At 40.6% G+C, this 22,123-nt stretch overlaps 1 protein-coding gene across 3 annotated transcripts in view; it reads left to right on the top strand.

Annotated features, from left to right (window-relative positions):
* The window catches only part of sema6bb (sema domain, transmembrane domain (TM), and cytoplasmic domain, (semaphorin) 6Bb), a 127,990-nt gene that overhangs the window by 85,516 nt on the left and 20,351 nt on the right, over nucleotides 1-22,123 (top strand). For all 3 annotated transcript variants that reach the window (XR_011036707.1, XM_068318986.1, XM_068318987.1), the window contains exons 15-16: nucleotides 90-167; nucleotides 3,661-3,719. Coding sequence is in view for 2 of the 3 variants with exons in the window: in XM_068318986.1 (XP_068175087.1) it covers nucleotides 90-167; nucleotides 3,661-3,719 (137 nt within the window). In the remaining variant the exon portion in view is untranslated. The remainder of the gene's footprint in view (nucleotides 1-89; nucleotides 168-3,660; nucleotides 3,720-22,123) is intronic.

The raw sequence follows: 22,123 nt of genomic DNA, 5'->3' as shown, positions 1-22,123 counted from the left end.
CAATATCAAATAAATTAGCATTTAACTTCTAAACTAAGTTGGAGGAACTCCAACTGAAACAGACGCTGTGACCGTGTGTGTCTCTGCAGGAACTGTATCGCCTCCAGGGACCCTTATTGTGGATGGACCAGAGGAAGTACCTGCTCTTTCCTCCGACCTGGGACCAGGTAGGACACCTCTCCATTCAAATACCCGTCACTGTAACGCATACACACTGGTTCATACAAGATTTAGTGCCTACCCTCCATCACCCTCCTGGCACTGTCTGCTTTATTCTTTATTTGTCGTGAGGTGCATTTTGTCACCTTGTTTTGTTCTGAAGGGATTCTTTTGCTTTTTTTCACTTCTCTCAAGGTTATTTCTCAGATGACGTACATAGCAGGTCACCCACTGACTTGTCCTATGTTTTATTTATCCGATCGAGAATCCTTTGGTTCTAACATCTGAATAACATCTGTGCCCTCTTCAGTTTGTCACAAACAGTTTTCTCTCTGTGCAAAAAATTGATTTAAGATGCCTGCTGCTGTTCTTTCACTTAGCTTGTTATCGAGTGGTGGCCATAAAACACTGTCTAAGTGGAAAGTTGTGTGTTTCTTCGTTGTGTAACGCTAACGGCACTTGTACCCAGACAGTGTGTTTTTGAAGGCTTGTTTGGGTGAAAGTATTTCTCTGTCTGGGAGGTGGTGAACGTAAGAGAACGCATGTTTGTTTGACACTCCCCTGTCCTTGCTCCTGAATCACAGCTCACCTCCAGTCACGGCTGCCTCAAGCTGCTGAAATCATATCTTTCTTTACTCAGGTAGCGTATTGAATTAGAGCTTCAAAATAAAGGTGTAGTGCCAGCCACACAGAAAACAAGGGCCTTGAGCACCACCTCAGGCTGCCTTCTTATGCTATTAAAGGCCCCTGAGTTGGTCCACAATTGATTTACCAAGGAAGGTCAACTGGGCAATTGATTTTGCATTGAGTTACATTGGATTTCCTCTTTGAAGACTAATGCAATCGCTCTTTGCACGCTGATGCCAGAGGAGACCTGCAGTGATATAACATTAGATGTTTATGTGGAAAATTTGTTTTTTCTTTCTAATGAAGGTAATGGTTGTGGTTGTCACCTGGGAGGAGGAATGTAAGGTTTGGATTTAATACGTTACATCTTAACAAGGTGATAAAGAATATTTTACATCACTAAATCAAATCAAACGTAACGTTGAAACTGTGTATCTATACTTTTAAGCAGTTGTTTGAACCATTTATCAGCAACTATTTTGGAGAATTGCTTTGACTTGTCCTCTTACTTCATATAGGCACCAGTGGATACCCACTACTGGGAATCCGTGTTGAACAAACAGTCTTCATCACCTGACATGAATAAACAAATGGCCTTTATCATTTTTTACAGGAGGTCTTTAACTATAGAGTCGTAGTAAACAGAAAATCACGCACACACTCACAGACTCACAAGCAAAGCTAATGTATATAAAGAAAACAGCCCGCAGTTCGTGAAGCAGTCAGCTGAACACAACCCATTTTTCTTTATTAAGATGACAACCACTGTAGTTTCACAGTGTGCTCGGTGCCATTTGTCACTGAGATTCCTAGGCATTAAAAGCAGAAATGTTGGCTGCCTGAGCCTTTTGTTAATTAAGAAATACTGGCTTCTCTTTTTTTAAATCCAAATAATTTCCCTCAGCATATTTAAATAGTTTGCATTCTGGTTCTGTGCTACTCCAATAGTGAACAGGAGTCACATCACTTTGTGTTAAATCATGTGAAACATTTTGTAAGTTTGGTCGTGGTTTTTAGTGACTTGTCACCAGTAAAGATCTAGCAGTAAATCACATATCAGAAAATCTTCTTTGATTTATCAAATCCATCTTGAATCAAGATTGGGAAGCTCCATTTCCTGTAAGAAGACAAGATGTCAGTCTTCAGAAATTCTTGATGCTCTGAAGGGATGTAACAATAAATAATCCTTGATCACTATAAATATTCCTAAAGCTGCTGCAGACTCGCATCAGTTCCCATTTCTCAAGGCAGGAGTGTGTCACAAATCCCTGATAATCTAAATCTAGTTAGGAATGGGTCCTGGGAGGATTGAGCATCAAAGCATTAGCCAAAGGATTTTTATGTTATATTATATCTTTATGTTAAAAGTTAATTTACTGAAGTAACAGTTTAGCATATTATGAAATACATTCCTATAAAAATATAAATATATATTCCCACTGAGTGTCTGTTGAGTTAGATGGACTGGTCTGTTGTACAGACAGGTTTCATTTAAAACACAGATATTTCCAGTTACCGGTCTAAATGAACTCTCTATTCAATAACACACAAACGCACGCACACCCCCCCTCACAACCTGACCTTTGTAACTCAGTGCTGTGGTCCTTGATATGAGCCATGATTAAGAGCAGTTGTGTTTTTCTTTGTGAGCACCTGGTCTCTCTGCTGCTCTCATTTCCTCTGTTTCCTCACCTCATCATGTGTAACTGTCCTTTGAGTTTTCCCCACTTCCGTGTCGCCCGACTGGGAAATGGGTTTTAAAGCACTGGGATAACATTTTAGAAATAAGATATGTCACAGTTTCTCCAGAATGAACGAATGACATTTTGTTGAACAGTCACTTGAAATATTTTTTGAGGAGTTTTTTTTGGCATAAAACACAAAACAGATTTTGTGGTCTTATGATATATTTTTAAGAACCCGTCTACCTTAATCTCCATAGTGACTAAATGACTTGAACAGATTTTCCAAAAAAAAGAAAAAACCCTCCAGCTCCCTCACATTTAAATACATACGGCCCTGTTTAAATGAGTCAGATAACATCATCTAAAGGACTTGAGTGAAACTTCTATTTAACTATCTCTTAATTAGTCCTACGTCTGTTTTAGGCAAACATCAGACTCGTTGGATTTGGTTCCTGGTTGAATCCAAATCGAAGTCAAAAATGACCTCCAGCATTTTTAGGAATGCCAACAGAGCTAGTTAATAGCAGCCACGTCAAGTGAAGTTTAAAGAAACACTTTCTTCAGAAAACTGAATAAAACCCCAGGAGAGTTCAGGCAGAGCAGCCAGAGGACATCAGAGAGAAAAACCAGAAAATATCATCTCCATTACATGATTACTGTACTTTGCCCAGCAATCATGTCGGGGCCCCCAGAAACACTTTCTTCTTCTGTCAGGAAATCATGCTACTTCACATTATGGCTCGATGGGTGGGCATTATGATATTATCGACATTGCTCGGTTTAAGTGAACGCACAAATTCTTCGTGTTTTGTTCAACAACAAAAAAAATGTCATCCGTGGCCAGTGGCATTTGTTTTTAAGCCACAAACATCGAATATGAAGACAAGCATGTTGGAACTAGAATTATTTGCAAGTCAGTGCATTAATTAGTTTGATTAAAGAACCTGCGGGCATAAGTGGTTTTCTCAGAATAATAATGGTGATTAACTCAGAACATTGGCTTCTAAAAGTCCACTCAAGATCTAATGTAGTCTGTCAAAATAAAAAGAGAAATATTCTTCCTTGTTACTTGTCCTCTTCTGTAACATCCAGATAGTTTTCCTCTATCTGATTGGATCTGTGCTGTGTGTCGCGGGCCGACTTGCTGTGGATCTCTCTGATTAATGGTTGTGTCTCTTGTCCTCTACAGATTGCCGTTCGAGCAAGATGTTGAACAAGGAAACGTGGCCCACTTGGGCGACTGTGACGGTAAGAGGACTATGTGTTTGTATGTGTTTGCCCACAGGTGTTACAGATAATGGGTCTCTTGTCTTTCGCTGGGATCCTTACATAACTGATGTACCTTCAGGTGAAACAACAGTCTAGTGAAAGTGAGGAAGAACCTGGTTTATACGGTTTGAACAGAGGGACCCCACAAATAAACAGACGAGTCCCAAATTCACTTCAGTGCTGTGTAGTCTCTCACCTCCCCCCAGAGGAACCACTGAGATCTAAAACCAAGATGGTCTGCTCGTCTCATTTTGTCTCTGCATTGGCAAGAACATCCCAGTGTTTGTTTGGGCTAACTTTGTTCTTCTCGCTGTTTACTCTCTCCTGACTTGTATGCTATCTTTGCTTTGGTCTTGTAGGGTTTTGTTGTATAGACCGTACATGTGGTTAATGATATTCAACTCCAGCTAGAGTTCTCCTTGATGTTCTTTTTTTCTTCCTTTCCATATCATTATGAAAATGGGAGTGTTACAGAGCAAAACGGAATCTCTATTCTAGATACATGGAGGTTTTGGATACTCCCACGACTCCCCCTCTCTTTGATCTGAGCACTAATTCCGAGGCGTGCAAATTAATCCTGCATTTCTGAAAGTTCCCGGAGTTCATGTGCCGTGCTCCTTCAGAAAAGAACAGATAAATATTGCATAATCAGAATTTGCGTACGACTCTAATCCGGTTTCAGATGGGTGCTCTGTTTGATGCAGCTTTCCTACTTCAGGTCTCTCGAATGCCAATCCACAAAGGACGGCCTCAGAAACCAATGGCTGTTGATCAGTCTATGCATGGTGAACTTAGCTAGCTATTTGTCTTCATTGAGCCCATGTGTAGTTCCTTATGTAACATGTGCAGTTCATTATATTCAAAACAGATCGTGTGTGTATCCTGCTTTTTTTCCTCAGATTAGTCTAATGACATGAAGTAAAAATCAGAGAAAAAGCTCCTCCGTAAGGGAAAAACTTCAGCAGGCAAACACTGCTTATGAAAGAACCTTGTAATCTAAGATGCAAATTCCATAATAATTAAAATACCAATGAGTGAGAGATTAACAAAATTACTATTGCTTAGTGTTTATGGAGGGCTTTACAAGGTCTATTCTGGAGTATTCTTCATATCCTTGTTATATCTTAACCTTTAATGCCTGGTTGAGGGGTCAGAGGGGTCTAATAGCGGTTACCAAAAATGAGATTGACTTTCCACTGGATGCTCTGTATATTGACAGAGTAACTCTCCCCAAAACTCAATGGTTCCATTATAACTCCTTTGTTTAGTTGAAAAACATGCTGCCTGTTAGTCTGTATCTCATGGGTTCATAAAACACCTCTACAAAAATATTGTTTCAGCACCTACAGCTTAATTCACTCTTGTGTAATTCATTCATTCATAGCCATCAGTTTACATAACAAACACATTTCTCCAATTCAGGACATTTGAACAATAAACAATTTATATTCATTGTGTATTCATCCACCAGATCACACACATTTATTCTCCAAAAGCAGCATACAGACTCAGCCAAATATGCATTTTCAGATTAGTTCACATGAAATATAAAACATCAGTAATTCAGAGATGAAAGTGTGCCATGCCCTGATGCCTGCTCCACTTGGACCAGTGTCAGACAGAGAAGTGCTCGTCTGCTCCCTGTCTCTGCCTTTAAGGAATATCTGATCTCTGAGGCATGCCGGCTGATGCGTCTGATCCCATCATAAAATATGCCCAAGTTGAACTCCGCTGACAGAGGTGAGCTCTGTTGTTGCTACACGAACGAGAGCTGCTGGGTTGGCACGGCAGCAACATGAGCCGGCATCCATCTGACTGCCACCAGCACTCAGACAGCACTCCATCTCAGGTGTCGGGATGAACCTGGCGCTGCAGTATCTTTTCATCATGTCCGTTTTTTTTATGTGACACCTCCATTGTCTCTGATACGGATGCAGGGATTCCTGTACCAGTTTAAAACTGAATCCATCTTTCCTTGTCTTTCTGTAATGCAAAGATTCTTTCAGCCATCTGCAAACACAGTATTAAACGAGAACCAAGGCAGTCACAGACTGAAACATCCCGCGACGCCCCTGAATTCAAAATTTTACTCTGACTTACTTGCATAGGTCAAAGATCAAAGCTAGTGCTCTGACCTACTTTCATAGATCAAAGCACTAGGTCTGATCTATGGTCTTACTTACACTGGCCTTCTTCGTCTTTCTATCTTATCCGGTATGAATGTACAAAAATTGAAATTTGACCTTGACCTAGTTTTCTCAAGGTCAACATCATCATCTCATTTTCATCCCGTTTGCCGCCTGAGTAATGTGCTTTTTGTTTCATATTTTTATCTGCAACGGTTGTGAAGATATTTGGTGGACAAACGCACGGAAGGACGAACACACAAACACTGACATTTACAACACGTCACCGCTTCGCCAGATCTAACTACAAGAAGACGGAGAGGCTCAACTTCAATGAGCTTCTTATGACAAACTGTCACTTGTGAATTCTCGCTATGTGTGTCTGTGAGCCCCTTCTCCTCTACTGTCTTCACCTACACCAACATGTACTCATCATCTGTGTACTTGCCAACATATACCACAAACACACACCAACTCAAACTCTTCAAGGACCAGGATTGTCAAAATAGACCAAAGACTACTGGTTGTTGAATATTTCATTTCTGTATATTGGAATCATTTCACCTGTCTCGATCTTGATCCAGCAGATGGGAGGTGAGATATTGTCTCTTCTCCCATCTATATATCACTCTTTGGGGAAATTCAGCAATCTAATTTTCACTCTCCCTTTGCTGAATTCCTTTCTGGAAGGAGTCTGTTTCTGCAGCTGCATGTCAAACTCCTAGAAGGCCTCCAGTGACAATCTAAATTCATAGGCATGTCTTCAGCAGTCCATAAGCTTAAAGAACAGCTTTTTTTAAAATAATGATTATGGTTATGCAGATCAGTGGCTTCCAACCTCTGGGTTGTATTGCCTCTGTGGGCTGTAAGACAAATCCAAGGGGCAGTAAAAGCATTAATAGGATGGGGAAGAAGTGAAAATATTGTTGCATTAATTAATATTACGTTTATTGCCTTCCTTAATCTTTGCTTATTTGTCAGTGTCAAACAGTTTTACCTCTTCTGGCAACAACTAAACAAAACAATCAAAGTTTTATAACTCCCAGATTTATGTGACCTGGATTACAAGTAGAAATATTTGTTCCAAACTTTTGATACATCACACAGTTGGAAACCTGTGACCTAAGTTTAACCTGTATTACATAATACCCACTCTCTCACTCCTATGAGTGATATCCAGTCTCAATAGCATTTTGTTTGATGTGCTCTAGATTTGAGGGAATATCGCTCTTTCAGAAAAAACATTTTATGAAGAAATGGGGCCATTGTTTCTGGCAGGTGTGCGATGGTCTTTTTGGACAAAATGTTTTTCAGCCTTTAAATATCTAATAAATAGACTCAACCCCCACACTTCTTTTTCCCATCTGAGACTGTTATTTTTCCTTCTTTCCTTTCCCCACATTTATCTTTCCTTCCTGTGGGAGCCTGATTCAAAATTTCAGTCACCTCAGATGTGTTGATGGTGGCAAAAATCCCAGAGAAATATCTCCTAAAACTGGACAAATACACCAAATGTTTGTGAATGCAGCACTGTCAGTGAGAAAGACATTTTTAGTCATTTGGATATTGTCTGACTAACTAAAGTCAGGCTGGTTGTAGTCAGTATTTTAAAGGTGATTATGCTTGTTCTTTTCTTAAAAAGATCAAATGTCTTATGTGCCATAGTCTTTGCTCCTCTACTGCTGCAGAGCCTTTTTTATCTTCCTCGTCCTTCATCTCTCTCCAGTCACAGTCGGTGCTACACTGATTCCAGAGCAGCCTTGTCGTCAGACCTCAAAGGGAGATGGATGGACAGCTTTACTTAGAGCCCAGCTAACTGCTTCCCCTTTCTCCTTAGCCCGAAAGAAGCAGTTACCGGCGGGAGAATCGATTTTCGTTTCTCCTCTGGCTGATGGCAGTCAAACAGCTATCAAGGCTGATTCTGCAAGCGAAAAGAAACGGGCCTGAATTAGATTCAGGAGAAGAGAGCAGAACAAAAAGAGTTTGGGACACCGTTGGAAGCAGGCAAACTTTGAAGATGGAGAGAATGAAACGGTTCAGGGGATCAGAAGTGTGGAGTCATAAGGGGGAATGAGGAAAGATGTGTGGTGATGGGAAGAGAGAACCTAAAGAGTGAGGTCAGAAAATGAACAAAATGTGGGTAATCGCAAAGGAAATGGAGAGAAAGCCAGGGTGACAACAGTCAGGGTGGATGAGAGCTATGAGAAGGGAGGGAGGTGGAGGTAATGGTAGAGGAGTCATTGTTTTCATGGGTGCCTGGCTGGTCCCGTGTGACAAATGGACTGAGACCGCCAGTGGCGACTCCTGTGTCACCACGCTGTCTCCGGTCGCTCCTCTCCTGTCTCAGGCTGGAACTCTGCTGAAGTAATGTACCGGCCTCAAATCCTCTTCCTCTGTTTGTCTATCTTCACTTCCACCTGAATCATTTCTTTTTTTTTTAAAATCAGCTGTTATACAAACCAATGAAATGAATGCAAAATGCCAAAAACAACACAAAAAAAACATCTTTCTGGAATGTCCTGGAACCACAGTGAGACTTCAATTCAGTTACATGAGGAGGGCAAGTATCATTAAGGGCCTTGTGGTTATGCATAGAGGTCTGCTTTTATTATGAAACAAAAATGTCACTTAAAGCTCACACAGACACACAATAAATATTAGCAAGTAGAGACAGACTGTTGCTCTAAACCCACTATGATCAAAGCAGAACACAAAATCCAATAGAGATGATGTATTGTGGGAGAGACACTGCGATGAAAGAGATGAGGTCAGAGGGGTAACTGGGTTCAATTATGTGTGTGTGTGTGTGTGTGTGTGTGTGTGTGTGTGTGTGTGTGTGTGTGTGTGTGTGTGTGTGTGTGACCTGTCATGCTTTGCAAGTTTATACCCCGTTGTTTCTCTGTGACTTTGCAGGTCCAATCAGACACATTTTCAATGACTGATTTTGCTTTTCTCTCGTGAAACCTTTAATTTCCACCATGAGACCACTGTCATACCGGTAACCCAAACAGAAGAGTTTAAGGGCCCTATCCGCTTCATCTAAAGTTCATTGTGTGTCTTTTAATTAAACAGTACATAATCTGGGTGCATGGTAAAGAGATGTAAAGTGTTTCTAATTAGACCCTTAATTATTCATAGGTGCGTTCTGGGGATAACAGATTGAACCATCTCCCATTCCCTTTTAAGCAGGTGTGCCTGCACCAAACGCGTTGCTGCTTGACAGCATCACTCTTCCTGAAGGGCAGGTATGTGTTCATGTATGTCGACAAATTCCCTGAGGAGGAAGAGTGAATGTGAAATCAGCCTGGAGAGGCACACGGATTGTAGTCCGCTGATCCGGCAGTACCAGGTCATTGTTGATTCAGGTTGCTAAAATAATACATTATTAATTAGGAAAATACAATTCAAAAAACCTGCAGGGATCGAAACAATACATTTGTCTCTGCCATCTGTGCCATGAGGCCCAGCAGCTTACCTTCATTAATATTTTACCTATACTGACATGCCAGCGTGATCTAATGTTAATTAATGTTCTGCATTCTTCTACACATTCAAAAGGTCACACAAACAGTCCATCCAGGGAAATTGTTTGGAGTGAAGCATCCGTTTTTTTGGGAACTAGCAATGGCTGCACTGTGCATGACTTTGCATCAAAAATAAGCCCCTTTTTTCACTGTCATTTCAACACATAACTGGTGCAACATTGATGCACCCCAAGTGTTCTGTATGAATAAGATAAAAGTGTAATGTGGGTGTATTTTGTTCCACCTCTGTGATGGCAGTGTTTTTAGCAAGAGCACCAAATTGCACGTTTGTGCAGAGGCCTTAGAGGTGAATATAACTTTTGGAAGGATGGCACGTGAGCTTCAAGTCAAGGGACTTGAAAATCAGTTATTAGCACTAAGAGACACAGATCAACATTTGAAATATCCTTGTCAGTCAATCAGAACGTAAAATGGGCCAACATTTGAACTTTTTTTTTTCTCCATATATCCATTCCTTACAAAGTGCTGCTGGAACACACACAGTGTGTTAAATATCATTGTAGATCTTGGTGTATGTTTTCCCTCTGCTGCTGAAGAAATCCCAGCTCACGATGTCAAATCACAAACAGGAGCAGCGTTGTTCCATCCTCATCTGGTTCAGTGTAAACAAACAAAAGGTGTACTCGAGGAGGGACCCCGTTGAGGCGCTGTAAAAAAGTCTTTTCACTGTGTTATCAGTTTTATATTTGCACCTCTGACATTCCTCCTCCTCTAGAAATACAAGAGTTGTCCATACTTGCTGGTGTCCAGTGTCCAGTATTTAAATTTCAATTAGTGCCTGCTGGACAATGCAGACAGATTTCTTTGTACAACATTTTTGTGCCCTCTAAATTAGTAGGCTCTTCACAGTGGACAACTCAGCATGACAAACTGCAGCTGGATTAATGCTGGATTTAGTTTTAATGATGTTTGAGCAGAACGCCCTCCCCCGAGAGACATCACCTAACCGAGTCTGGACTGCTAGAGGTTTGTGTGTGTGTTTGGGAATGTGGCAGGTAATATAAACCACTGCTGTAAACAGCATAATGAGTCAGATTCAGTCTGAGTGTCGACAGGCAGTTGGGTATGTCAGATCCTCTTACGGCAGGTTATCTCGATGTGTTGATTAGCTGTCCTCCGTTTTTCCAGGTCGTGACCCCTGCTGAAAGGCTGATCAGTTACAGCATAAACAAGAGTTAAATGGTCTGTCAAAACGCCAACTCCTCTCTTTTAATTTGCCATGAGGCTCCCTAAAGGAAATAGGTTCTTACATCCAAATAGTTTTGTTGGAATCCTGCAATAACCTCGGATAAGTCAAGCACTTCATTCTACCAACACCAACAAACTACATGCTCCCTATTTTTATTCTCCTGTTTGCAGGGCACAAGTCAAATCGTGTTTGCACAGACAGCTCATCAGCTAAAGTCAACTCTGTCAAACCAGCCATCAAATAGGGGGCGTTTTGTCGAGGTGCGTGTGGTGCAGGTGGTATCGCAAACGCTCACAGCTTCATCACATTACCTTTGCTGTTCCAACTCAACACTTTCCCTAAATCTGTTTCTTCCCCATTGATAGCAGCGAACTGGCTTTTCTTGAGATTGCACACATCCAAAGCGACGTTGACAACCCTCACACTCATTCTCCACCCATTTTACTGTGAACTCAGTCAGCCATAATGACACAGCCAGTGTTGCCACAGTGTAGCTACAGATGGAAGCAATTATGGCACTGTGAAAATATTTCCAGGAGAAAAGCAGTGTTTTGACTGGAACAGCGGGATGCAATCACTCAATAATTGAGGTCCACTGAAACATAAATGAGGCGAAGGCAGATTTGAGATTCTTTGTTGTGGCAATGATAACTTGGGATGACAATCACCACAGAGTCAGGATCGACTCTACCTTTCTAGTGGTTGTAACGCTCCGAGGAGCTCTGCACAGGAAAGAAAATTTGTTGCCAAATTTACGACTGTGGTCTCATCTAATTCCAGGGTAATTGCTGTGGCTTGGAAAAGGGCCCAAGTTCAGGCTTAGGAGAGGGAAGCCATAAAATCGACAAAGGTCTTTGTATTAACTTGGAAGCTAGTTAAAGCACAGGGTCTTAAGTCTGCTCATGATAAATATCTTGTCCTCTCGCTTGAACTCCAAAAGAGTGACAGACAGGAAAAGAGAGAGGAAGAGAGGACTAGGGGAGCATCTGCTACAGGGGTTCATCTTTGTTTGATGTAGTCTCCTCTTGCTGACTGACAGAAGGCTCTGTAACCTTGACTTCGCAGTTGTCCTCCCTCCTCTCCAAACCCTTTCCCCTGTCGCTCCCGCAAGACACCAAGGGCAAAGTGAGCGAGCAAGCTAGAAGAGACAGGCAGAGGTAGAGGAAGAACGGTGTGGAGCTGTGCGACCCCAGATGCCAGACTTTCCTCTAACTCATGCATCTCTTGTACCCCGTGGAGCTTCTAAGAGGTTTGAAGAACAGAGCTGATGCCCTCGGGGAATACTTGATGAAACATGAGAAGCAACACACCTTATAATAATTGTCATATGTGTGTACTTCTGCATGGTAGTGGAGGAAGGGAAGCATTAGTCTGTATGGCGGTACAGTTTACAGGTTAGACGATGGAGAGTTTATTTGTGAACCCTAAGAAGGTAAGAATAGGAGCTTTTTCCTTTGGAAAGCTTGGCGAGGAGAAAAGAACCATGAAGAGCTGGAGCTCTTTCATCTGACTTCCTCCTCTCGGTCTCTGCCGCTCACATCTCCTTCCCAACTGTGGGAGCCTGAGAGCGAGCCTTGAAAAACACAAGGGGGGGCCGCTGACCCCTGAGTGAGTTGGGGTCCTCGCTGATAGATGTGTTGGAGTGAGTGCATAGGATTGCCATCTTTCTCTGACTGGTTGGAGGGAGATTTAGGTAGTCAGGGTTGTACAAATATAGCCTTCAGTTTAATGTTGCAGCCTAGTGTTCCATTTATCAAGATTTAGATGCCTTTACAACTATTCTCCTGTTAACAAAAACTCTGTATTGGCTTTTCCTGATTTCTTACATCATTCATGCATCCATATTCTAACTGCTGGGCCATGCAGAGCGGCAGGGGCCTATCCCAGCTGCCAATGGGTGAGACGTTCTCTATATGTTTGAAGTTATTTTGTTGATTTTATCAATTTCCTGACAGACCTTTTTTGTGGCGAGAGTGGTACTGAAGTTTTTCATTTTGGCTTTTCTTTCCAACATCTCCAAACAGTTTTATTTGTCATTTTTATGTCTTTTTCTGTAAGTCGTGGAGCCTTTTAACACACTCTACACACACGTGTACAAACAGCAGCTGGAGCAGCTCAACACTTGCATGAAAGGAATTTAAACTCACACGCAGACAGAGAGGAAGATCTCTGATGAAGAATAAGGCCCCGGGTTCGTCTGCGGTCAGTGCTAAATAACTGTGTCCCATAAAGTGTGGGCAGGACTAGGAGGTGTTGTGTAATTCCTCAACAGAAAGGCCTGCAGTGTGACATCCAGAATACTGTAACTACTCTCCAATCACCCCGCCGGGGATTGTTTCCCTGTCTATCATTCAGACAGAAATCGACCACAGCAAGTTAACTCCGTGCATCAAACAACACTTTTCCTCCTTTCCTCCAACACATCAATAACACAACTGCACTTTTTCATACTCTTGTCTCTCAATATTTCACATTTCTTTCCAACTCAATCTCTTTCTTTTTCTTTTCATTTATCTTTCTTTTCCTCCAACGCTTCCTCCCTGCTATTTTCTTTTTTTCTCCTCTCAGTTTCTTTGTCAGTTTGTCACTTTCACTTGCAGATTTGTTGCAGCACCTAATATTGATCACTTTAAACTCTTTTTAGTTTGGGTCAGCTGGCAGGTGTTGTGATTCTAAGGGATGGTTCAGCACAGGATGTGTCCTGGCAGCACGTCTACCTGTGAGGTCTCGGCCCATGTCACAGCGGAGACATTTAATTAAAGGCAGCCTGTAAATTAACAGAGCAGGTGGGTGGCTGAACGAATGGGGCGAGAGCAGTTTCAATCAGCCACCCAGATGGTGTGCTGCCCCAACATGAGGTCTGATGGTTTAATCATACTGCTCAGAAAATTTGTATCAGGAAAGAGTCCAACAACTCAGCCCTTAAGATCTGAACATAAAAACAAATTGGCGTGTGTTTTCAGCTGGTGGGAATATCCTATAAGGCCATACGCCGATTTAATTTATTGATGTAGCATGTGAGAAAGATTAAGCTGCCTGGTTCATGATTTGGGAGTGGGAGATATCAGCCCTCTGTGAAGAGACTTAGATTAATGCTATGAACACTTGCTCTCCACTTTATTGTGTGTCACATGTTTGTGGGTATTTATTATTTCTCTCCACATAATACTTTTGGCTTTGCACTGAAAATGAGAATATCAATTACCAGAGGAGAGTGCAGCCAGCTCTGTAACCCATAAGTTATGGGAGATAGAAGACAGCAATAAAAGACCACATCCTATTGGTAAACCCACATGTGTATGTATAGACTGTACACCAACATGTCTGGAAAACAATTTGTTTCCCACAGCCCAGTTACTGTGTTTTCAATGGATGCAGCTAAAACTGCGTACACTCACCCTTTTAAGCTCCCTCATGCTAAAGCTTTGGTAAAACAAGTTTTCTTGATAGAACTTGAATCCACAAATTCAACGAGGAACATTCCCGACAGCAACACTTGTGCAAAAGCTGTGAAAAAAACATTTATGGGAAACCCAAAAAAAAGGCGTGTAGTTTTTGATTATATAGCAACAGCCTGGAGTAAGCCCCCCCCATCTGATGATTTTAGCACACAACATTCCCCTGAAGCAACTCTAGTCTTCCTTCATTTACCACAAGCAGGGAACAATCTTTACAGGAAAGGGAAAGAATCAAACTGATGAAAAAAGACGAGATTTAAAATTTAAGATAGACTAAAACGTTAGAATCTGAAGTGAGCAATTTAGAGGGAACATAAAAGTCATGCAGGTGTGTAATTATGAGACTGTCATTGCAAACCTTGACTCTGAACCAGGAAAAAAAAAACTTGATCTGTGCTCACTAATAGACCATGCTGAAGACTTGAATCTATTAACAGCAGTTTTTGTGGTGTGGATTTTATGGAATTTTAATTGCAAACACATGGCTGGTGAGCATAAATGTTTTAACATATTGATCAGTGGGCAAGTCAAGCAGAAGTTGTGTTGGGTTTTTTTTTTTTAGCTGAGCTATCCAGCAGCTTTCTTCAGCTGTGCTTTCAAAAACAGTGTCTGGGAGGGACTGAAATGGTTTTACAATCATCCTGAGAGTAAACATGGTTTACGAGCAAGAAAGAGTTAGACCAAGTAAGGAGCTCTGCTGTGTTTCTGCTTCTTTTTAAGGCATCCTAATTCATTCTCAGGTTATTTCCTTTTCAAATAGGCATGTGATTTATCTCCACAGCTCACAACATTATTGAGCACTGTATGCTTGTGCATGGAAAAGCAAGGGAAGCGCTGGTTAAAATAGAAGGTGAGATATAAAGTGTATATGCTTAAATAAAAGTAATTCGCAGAGCAAAATAGGCGGACAGCGGAGGTGGGGGGTGTGGGGTGCACTAAAAATAAGAAACAAAATAGTTCCTCCAGTCTTCCCACAGAGAAAAAAAATGGGAGGATAATGAGCAAAATCACTGAGCCATTGGTACAGGCAGTGGACGCATTCACAAGAGTCGGTCGCGCACACACATATTCATACATCACGCACACTTATTCTCCAAGTGATGCACATGCCTTGCCATGTGCATCCGTGTCGTAACTGCACGCATAAACACATCAACATGCAGAGAAATGGTGGATTCTGCAGATGAAAGACCCTCACATCCGTGGCGGTACGCTGACACAGTCGTAGCCTATCAAGCAGAGAACTGTGAGCTCGTGGCACTGACAGGTCCACCGGGATGTTGGGAAGTCTTTGTTCTGATGTGCTCTTTTACTAATACATGTATTCCAGTTCAAACTCGAACTGCACAAAAGTTCTCTTGCAGGCTCTTGATTATGGAAATTATGGAACTGTTGGAGGAAATAGTTACCAAATGTCTAATCTAACACCTCCAGACAGTAATCAAAACCAGCATAGAAAGTCACGCCATTCTTTGTTCCTGATCCCACTTTGGGTTTCATATTTCTATGCATTCGTGCCAGTGATAGCATGACTTTTTCACATTGTTCATTCCTTTTCTTGTACGCTGTTATATCTCCTGATTGTAATCGCAGGAACAACCACAAGGAATTTCTTTGCACCTGTTACAGATGTCTCACAAAACATGTGTTTGGCCATAAACTCAATAATTCATGTTTATTACAATAAAGGTTCACACATCTCCAACAGGATAAAATAATGGATATCCACAAGATGCAAGGTCATTTTCTCTGAGATAGCATCTCATCTCGGGTTTAATTTATTGGCGTAACTCAGGAAAAGAGGGGAGATCGTGATCATGTCTTATGTTTGGTCGGATTCTGAAGTTGTGATGCTAATCTCGGTTTCACCTTGACCCTGTGGTGATTGCAAAGATTGTCCTTGCTGCCAGATGAAGATAAGTGTGATGCACCCTCATGTTAGAATTTGCCGCATTTTTGTCTATCAGCTTTGTTCATCAAAAATGAACATAGACGCCACATGCTCATTTATTTTGCTGATTGTTAGCTTTAGACAATTGGAATCAGCCTAAGTGACAAAGCTCTCCATTACTTCTTTGTACTCCTGCAAAAATAATCTCTAAAATATAAGTACATTTGCAAAATCATTCAGTGAAATCATGCGCTCTTTATTTTCAACAAAAACCTCCATCTAATCCTTTTGTTCCTTGTAATGAAATTAATTTTGTTCCCGTGAATTAAATTAATCTGGAGTAACTGGATATAAACTGCAGTGTGACTGGGATGTAGAAGCATGCCACAATATAACCATTACTATTCTACTTTTAGACAGTAATATCGGCCTCAATTTGGTATTTCTTGGTTAACATATTGAACAGTAACAAAGGTTGTGTTATTACTTGAAAACAACTAATTCACACAAGGCATTGTCTGACTATATTGGAAAAGTCTGCAAAAGCTTTTCGGTTCATAGAGCTCAAATTCTTCTTACCTCTATGTTTCTTACCAGCCATGAAGCAGACATGACTGTCAGATGAGCTCCTGGTTCAACACTACCTCTGCAGTTATGTAAATTTAATTTGTATAGCAAGTTACAACAAAAGTTATCAGAAGGCACTTTTCAAATAGAGCAGGTCTTGACCGCAGCCTGGAGTCCCAACAGTTCTGGATTTGGCTCCTGGTCCGCTAGACGCCTGGTTTAGATTGTCAGGCTTGTCTGAATGTGTTTTTCTGTGTGTTTCTTGCCAGACTCCATTAATGTTATACAACATTGTTCCCAAATGTGCAATTACTTTGATTAATATGATCATACCAATGGGAATGATGTAATAAACTTTAAAAATGTATGAAACCATGATTGTGCTTTGGAAAATCAACATCAGTATTACTGTTGGTGCATTAAAGCCTCTCCCTTCATCTGCCTCTCAGTCTTCATGTTATTCACACATGTTCACAAGGCTATTGTCAAAAGTACTGGCAAAGTGTGAGCATGGGTTCATACAGATTCATAAAGTCTTCTGTCAGTGCTCTAATCAAGGGAAATGTTTTACAACTGGCACGGAGCTAGCAGGGCTCCTCATTAATTTCCCTTCCTTACAGACAGAATGGCGAGAAGGGGTGGAGACGGGCTAGAATATATTACAGAAAACGTTTCTACAAAAATCACTCTGATTAGTATGACCGCAGCTGTCACAATTACTGTGTAAAGAAACTATTGCATATCCACATCGATATTAAATTTGATCTTGCGAATTACCTTAATTTTGAAGTGGGTGAGTGTGAGTTTCTTTGTTTGTCTTTTGGATTGTTTTTAGCCACTACTCTCAACATGATGCCACCCCTGGTGATCAAACAGAGTTGGTAAAAGAGAGAGATGGAGGGAGGATTAACCACTAACAAGAGGAATGAGGGAGAGGAAGGCGATGTGGGCTTGTGAAGGAGCAGACGACTCCTTGAAAATAGACAGAGAAAAGCATGAACCAAAGAATATGATTATCTATACAAACATCTCTAGACATTGAATTAGACAGTTAACTAACATCATATATGTTTACATTCAGTCTATTGAATTGGGAAATTGCGCACAAAAAACTATCCCAAATAGCCTTTTTATTAATCGTCATTTTAGCCCTCCTTTCATCTCCTATTTCTTCTTCAGCCATCTCCTCCTCTCAGCCCCTCATCTCTCTTGTTTCCGTCCTTCTCTTCCTTTGTCTCATGTCCTTTTTCTTTTCTCAGCCCTCATCCTTCTTTCTCCTCTCCTCTTCTCTCCTCTCCTCTCCTCTCCTCTCCTCTCCTCTCCTCTCCTCTCCTCTCCTCTCCTCTCCTCTCCTCTCCTCTCCTCGTTCCACTGTAATTGGAGCTGGAATCCTGGAGACAAGCAGCTCAATGTACAGCAGGCTGACAGGCAGGCCCGTTGGCTTCTATTAAGCTTTAATAAGTGAGCACGATTGGAAGAGGAGAAGACATTTGAAGGAAGGAGTGAGCACGCAAGATGCTACCTCTACTGTCAACTCTTGGTAGGCTGCTGGGGAAACCTGCCTCCAGTCACAAAAAAACATCCTACCAAATCTTCCCATCTGTTCTTTCATTTTTATCTGCTCTTTCAGTTCATCGCCACTAGCTAAAGATTTTCCTCTGTGTCTTGTGCGTCCAGGAATGGAAGACACAGGATATTAAAGAGATTCAAAAATTTAATAGCATATCTGAGTTTCAGCATCAAAGAAAGTCTGAGAGAAAGGTGGCATAATGAGTGTGAGAAAGATATTTTGTCTCCTCTCTAAAGCAAAGATTTCTATGAAGCAAACACACAAAAATTCACACCAGCTCGTGTCAAGACCTTTCCTCCTGCACGATCACAGCGGTGTTATTGCACCATGCATATCACAGTCTGAAGTGTCACAGCAACCAAAAGGCTGTGAGGTAAATGTTAGAAAAATATCTGAACGAGCTGAGTGAGAGCAGTTCCAGATGTGATGTGTTTGAGGGGATATTTGTGTCTTTACTCCATTATGATGCCACCTTGTTCTGGATTTTGTGTGGTTACAATGTTTCATGTTTGTTTACAAAGTAATCAGGACTGTGGTTTATTGAAAAAATGAATCAATTCATTACCTGTGCATTCAAACTCAGTGTTTGTGTGTGTGTGTGTGTGTGTGTGTGTGTGTGTGTGTGTGTGTGTGTGTGTGTGTGTGTGTGTGTGTGTGTGTGTGCGTGCGTGCGTGCGTGCGTGCGTGCGTGTGTGTGTGCAGATGAACATGCTGAGAACCTCCAAATGCCTTTGTTATGCATCTGTTGCCCCCAGGAACATCCATTTACTGGGGAGAGGAACAATAATATGATTGAAACTGGCAGTTTCTGCAAATTTAATATTGGCCTGAAACTTGAAAATAAACTCACCAAGAATCAAGCCCACATTTAGGTTACTGCAACAAAGATGCCAAGATTGTGGTCAAGGAGAAAAGACTTCCAGCGAATAAATGGCAAATTCAATATAAACATAGAATTGCATGGGTGTGTAAATCAATACACAAAGACTGACGTCTGTGTACGTTAGCATATTTAATCATGATCTGTGTAAAAGCATGAAGGAACAAAGTGAAGATATGTCATGAGTTTGGAATTGTAAACTTCATTCAGAGCAGTGATGTGAGAAATTGAGCAATCAATGTTCTGCATCCCATTTGGCTGTAAGTTTTTTTTAAACTTTAGTTTATGTATTATCGTGAACTAACAGTTCATGATATTATATATATATATATATATATATATATATATATATATATATATATATATATATATATAATTATTATTACATAATGGCTTTTAGAGTCAGGTCAGCCTCATCTTCACAATCATCTGTCATCTGGCGCAAAATCTCCCAAGAAGTTCAAACCGTGTGCTGATAAATTCAGGTCTTTGTCTGGAGTTGTAGGTATTTTCTACTCTGAAGAAAAAGGAAAAGGATGCCGTTGTCGTAGCAACGGCAGCAGGAACTACAACACAACAGGGAGAACATAATTAAAGACAATGTAAAAAGAATAATTCTTTCATCCCTACTTCAGGTCAAAATTATATGGAAATATATTATTCAAAGATTAATATTCAAAGGCATTACTATTCAGGGGTGTAGTGTGATGCACCACTGAGCAGAAGGAATGAACAATGACAAGCTGCAGATTTATAGTTTATGAAACAACTTTACAACTGGGAAAACCCTCAAATCTTTGAACATAAAAAAGTTTAGGAAAATTCCATAATCTGTTGAGTCTGTCTTGATCTGCATCCAAACCTGATGGGTTCTATCCAGGCTCAAGAAAAGCCATCTAATTTTTCCAAACTAATCCTAGTGATAAACAAACACAGGTGAAAATATGCCTCCTTGTTGGAGCTGATAAGAAGTTCTAAAGAAAAATGTTAAGAGATTACATCATATAAACAAAAAAAACCTCTTATACCAAACACAGTCCTTCTTATAAAATATGATCTCCAGTCATTCAAAGGGATTTGAGTGATGGTGAATTGTGAATGTCACATTATTAGCAGATATTGATGTGTATCACTGACCTTATCGGATTGGTGATGAACGACTAATTATTGCTGAAATTGACATTGATTGACCAACAAATGTAGTTGATTAATGCCAGATCTAATTTGACAAAAACGGAGAACTTCTTAGGAGTATAGACTTGCACTAAGAATACTGTGTGAGCAATAAGATGTAATCGTATGTGATATATAATACATGCATTGCCAGAACCTTTAAGAGCTCAGCATTTCTAGAAATCCTCTGCTGTGAAGCAACATCCTGGCAATGAATCAACTGACTGCAAAGAAAAACACAGATGCAAGTGAAGTAAATCAACCACTCAGCTGTCCTGAGTGAAATATGGTGAGACTAATTCATGGTGCCCAGATAGAATCCCTACACAGTGTCTCTGTCCCCTGACACGAAGAAATCTTTCAGCACTATGAGGTTTTCATACATGCTTTTGAGTGAAATGTCTCATTAACTATTAGCATATGGGATGAATTCTCATGAAATGTAGTGCAGATTTTGTAAAAAAAAAAAACAAAAAAAAAAAAAAGTTGACCTGTTATTTTTATTTTAAGCTATTATGAGATTACAAAGTCAAATTGTCCATTACTTACAGAATTAAAAACAGCCTTTTCAATCAAATCTGTTCTTAATTTTTTATTTCTTAAAAAAAAAAGAGTGACCATAAATATATAAAAAACATACAAACTCAATTATTTCATAAGTTGAATTGTTCGTAAGATGTTATTTATTTCATTTCAATCAGTAGTCGCCATTTTAGGTCCATTTGAAGTAGACTTAGCAGAAACAATTACGGTACATTAAAAAAATACATAAAATTAAATTTAATACAGGCACAAGTCGTTTTGAGTTAATTTGTTCTCCATTATACATCAGTTTTCAAAAAAAATACACAGGAAAAACCAAAATCAAGTGTAAGTCATTTTACTCTGCTTAACGTTTGTCCATCACAAAAACTGAAAATCACTAGAAAACCAATAAAAACATATAAAATCATATTACAGTACAATAAATAAGAATAGAAAAAGATTAAAATACAGAAGTAGGGGCGGCAGTAGAGCAGTCCACTAAGTCTTGGGGTCAGGACTGGAAGTTCCAGCCCTGGAGGGTGGGTGGTTCAGGTCCCATGTGGACCAAAAATTTTGGAGTGTGGAATGGAGAGGTGCCAGTTTACCTCCTGATCACTGCCAACGTGCCCTTGAGCAGTGCACCATTCCCCAACAAGCTGTTCTTTGGGCACAACACAGTGTAGTTTCCCAACACTCTCACATCACCCTCACCCTATTTTCATGTCTACAGGGCCCCCCGTGTGTTTGTGTGTGTGTGTTTGTGTGCGTGTGCATGTGCATGTGTGCAGGGGCTTGCACATATACATGTGTGTAAAAATAGAAGAAAAAAAACAGTGGAAAAAATAATTTCCCCACGAGGATTAATCACGTATGTTTCTTCCTCTACTTCAAATATGTAGTTCCTATATCTACCATTTAAGCACCACTCGTGATTCAAGCGATTGCTTTGAATTCAGATTCGTTCACAGTAAACTTCTACTCCTTATAATTTTAATCCTTGAGGGGAAGGAGAAGAAAACACTTCAAGAAACTCTCAAACAGTTTTTGAAGCATATCCAACAACAACCGTCAGAGTCAGCTGTTGATTTTTGTGATCCAATGTACGTTAGAATGTAGCATGTAGCTTACCTTTAGATCCAAGAAAGAGGAGGAGGAGCGGGAGTTATGTTGGTGAGGGGTTGGTGAGTTCTTGTCAGACAGATCGTCACCACTATCATCTGTAGCCTTTGCTTTATCATCCATGATAGTCAGTAATCACTCACTCACTGAGATGCTCACAGAGACAACAAACAGGAACAAGAGGGGAAGATGAGTTTTGGAGCTGCATGAACGCAGCGGTGCTGCTTGGCAGGCATTGTGGCAGAAAGGGGAACTGCAGGACAACAGTTGGATATGGTGGCACGCATTTGTTTGTATCTCTGACTGTTCATCAGTCGAACGTTTGCATGTTCGGACTATC

Source organism: Antennarius striatus, chromosome 7 (genome assembly GCF_040054535.1).
Source record: "Antennarius striatus isolate MH-2024 chromosome 7, ASM4005453v1, whole genome shotgun sequence".
NCBI classification, from domain to species: Eukaryota; Metazoa; Chordata; class Actinopteri; order Lophiiformes; family Antennariidae; genus Antennarius; species Antennarius striatus.
The sequence above is the reverse complement of the archived record's forward strand: the minus strand, read 5'-3'. Positions and strand labels throughout refer to the sequence as shown.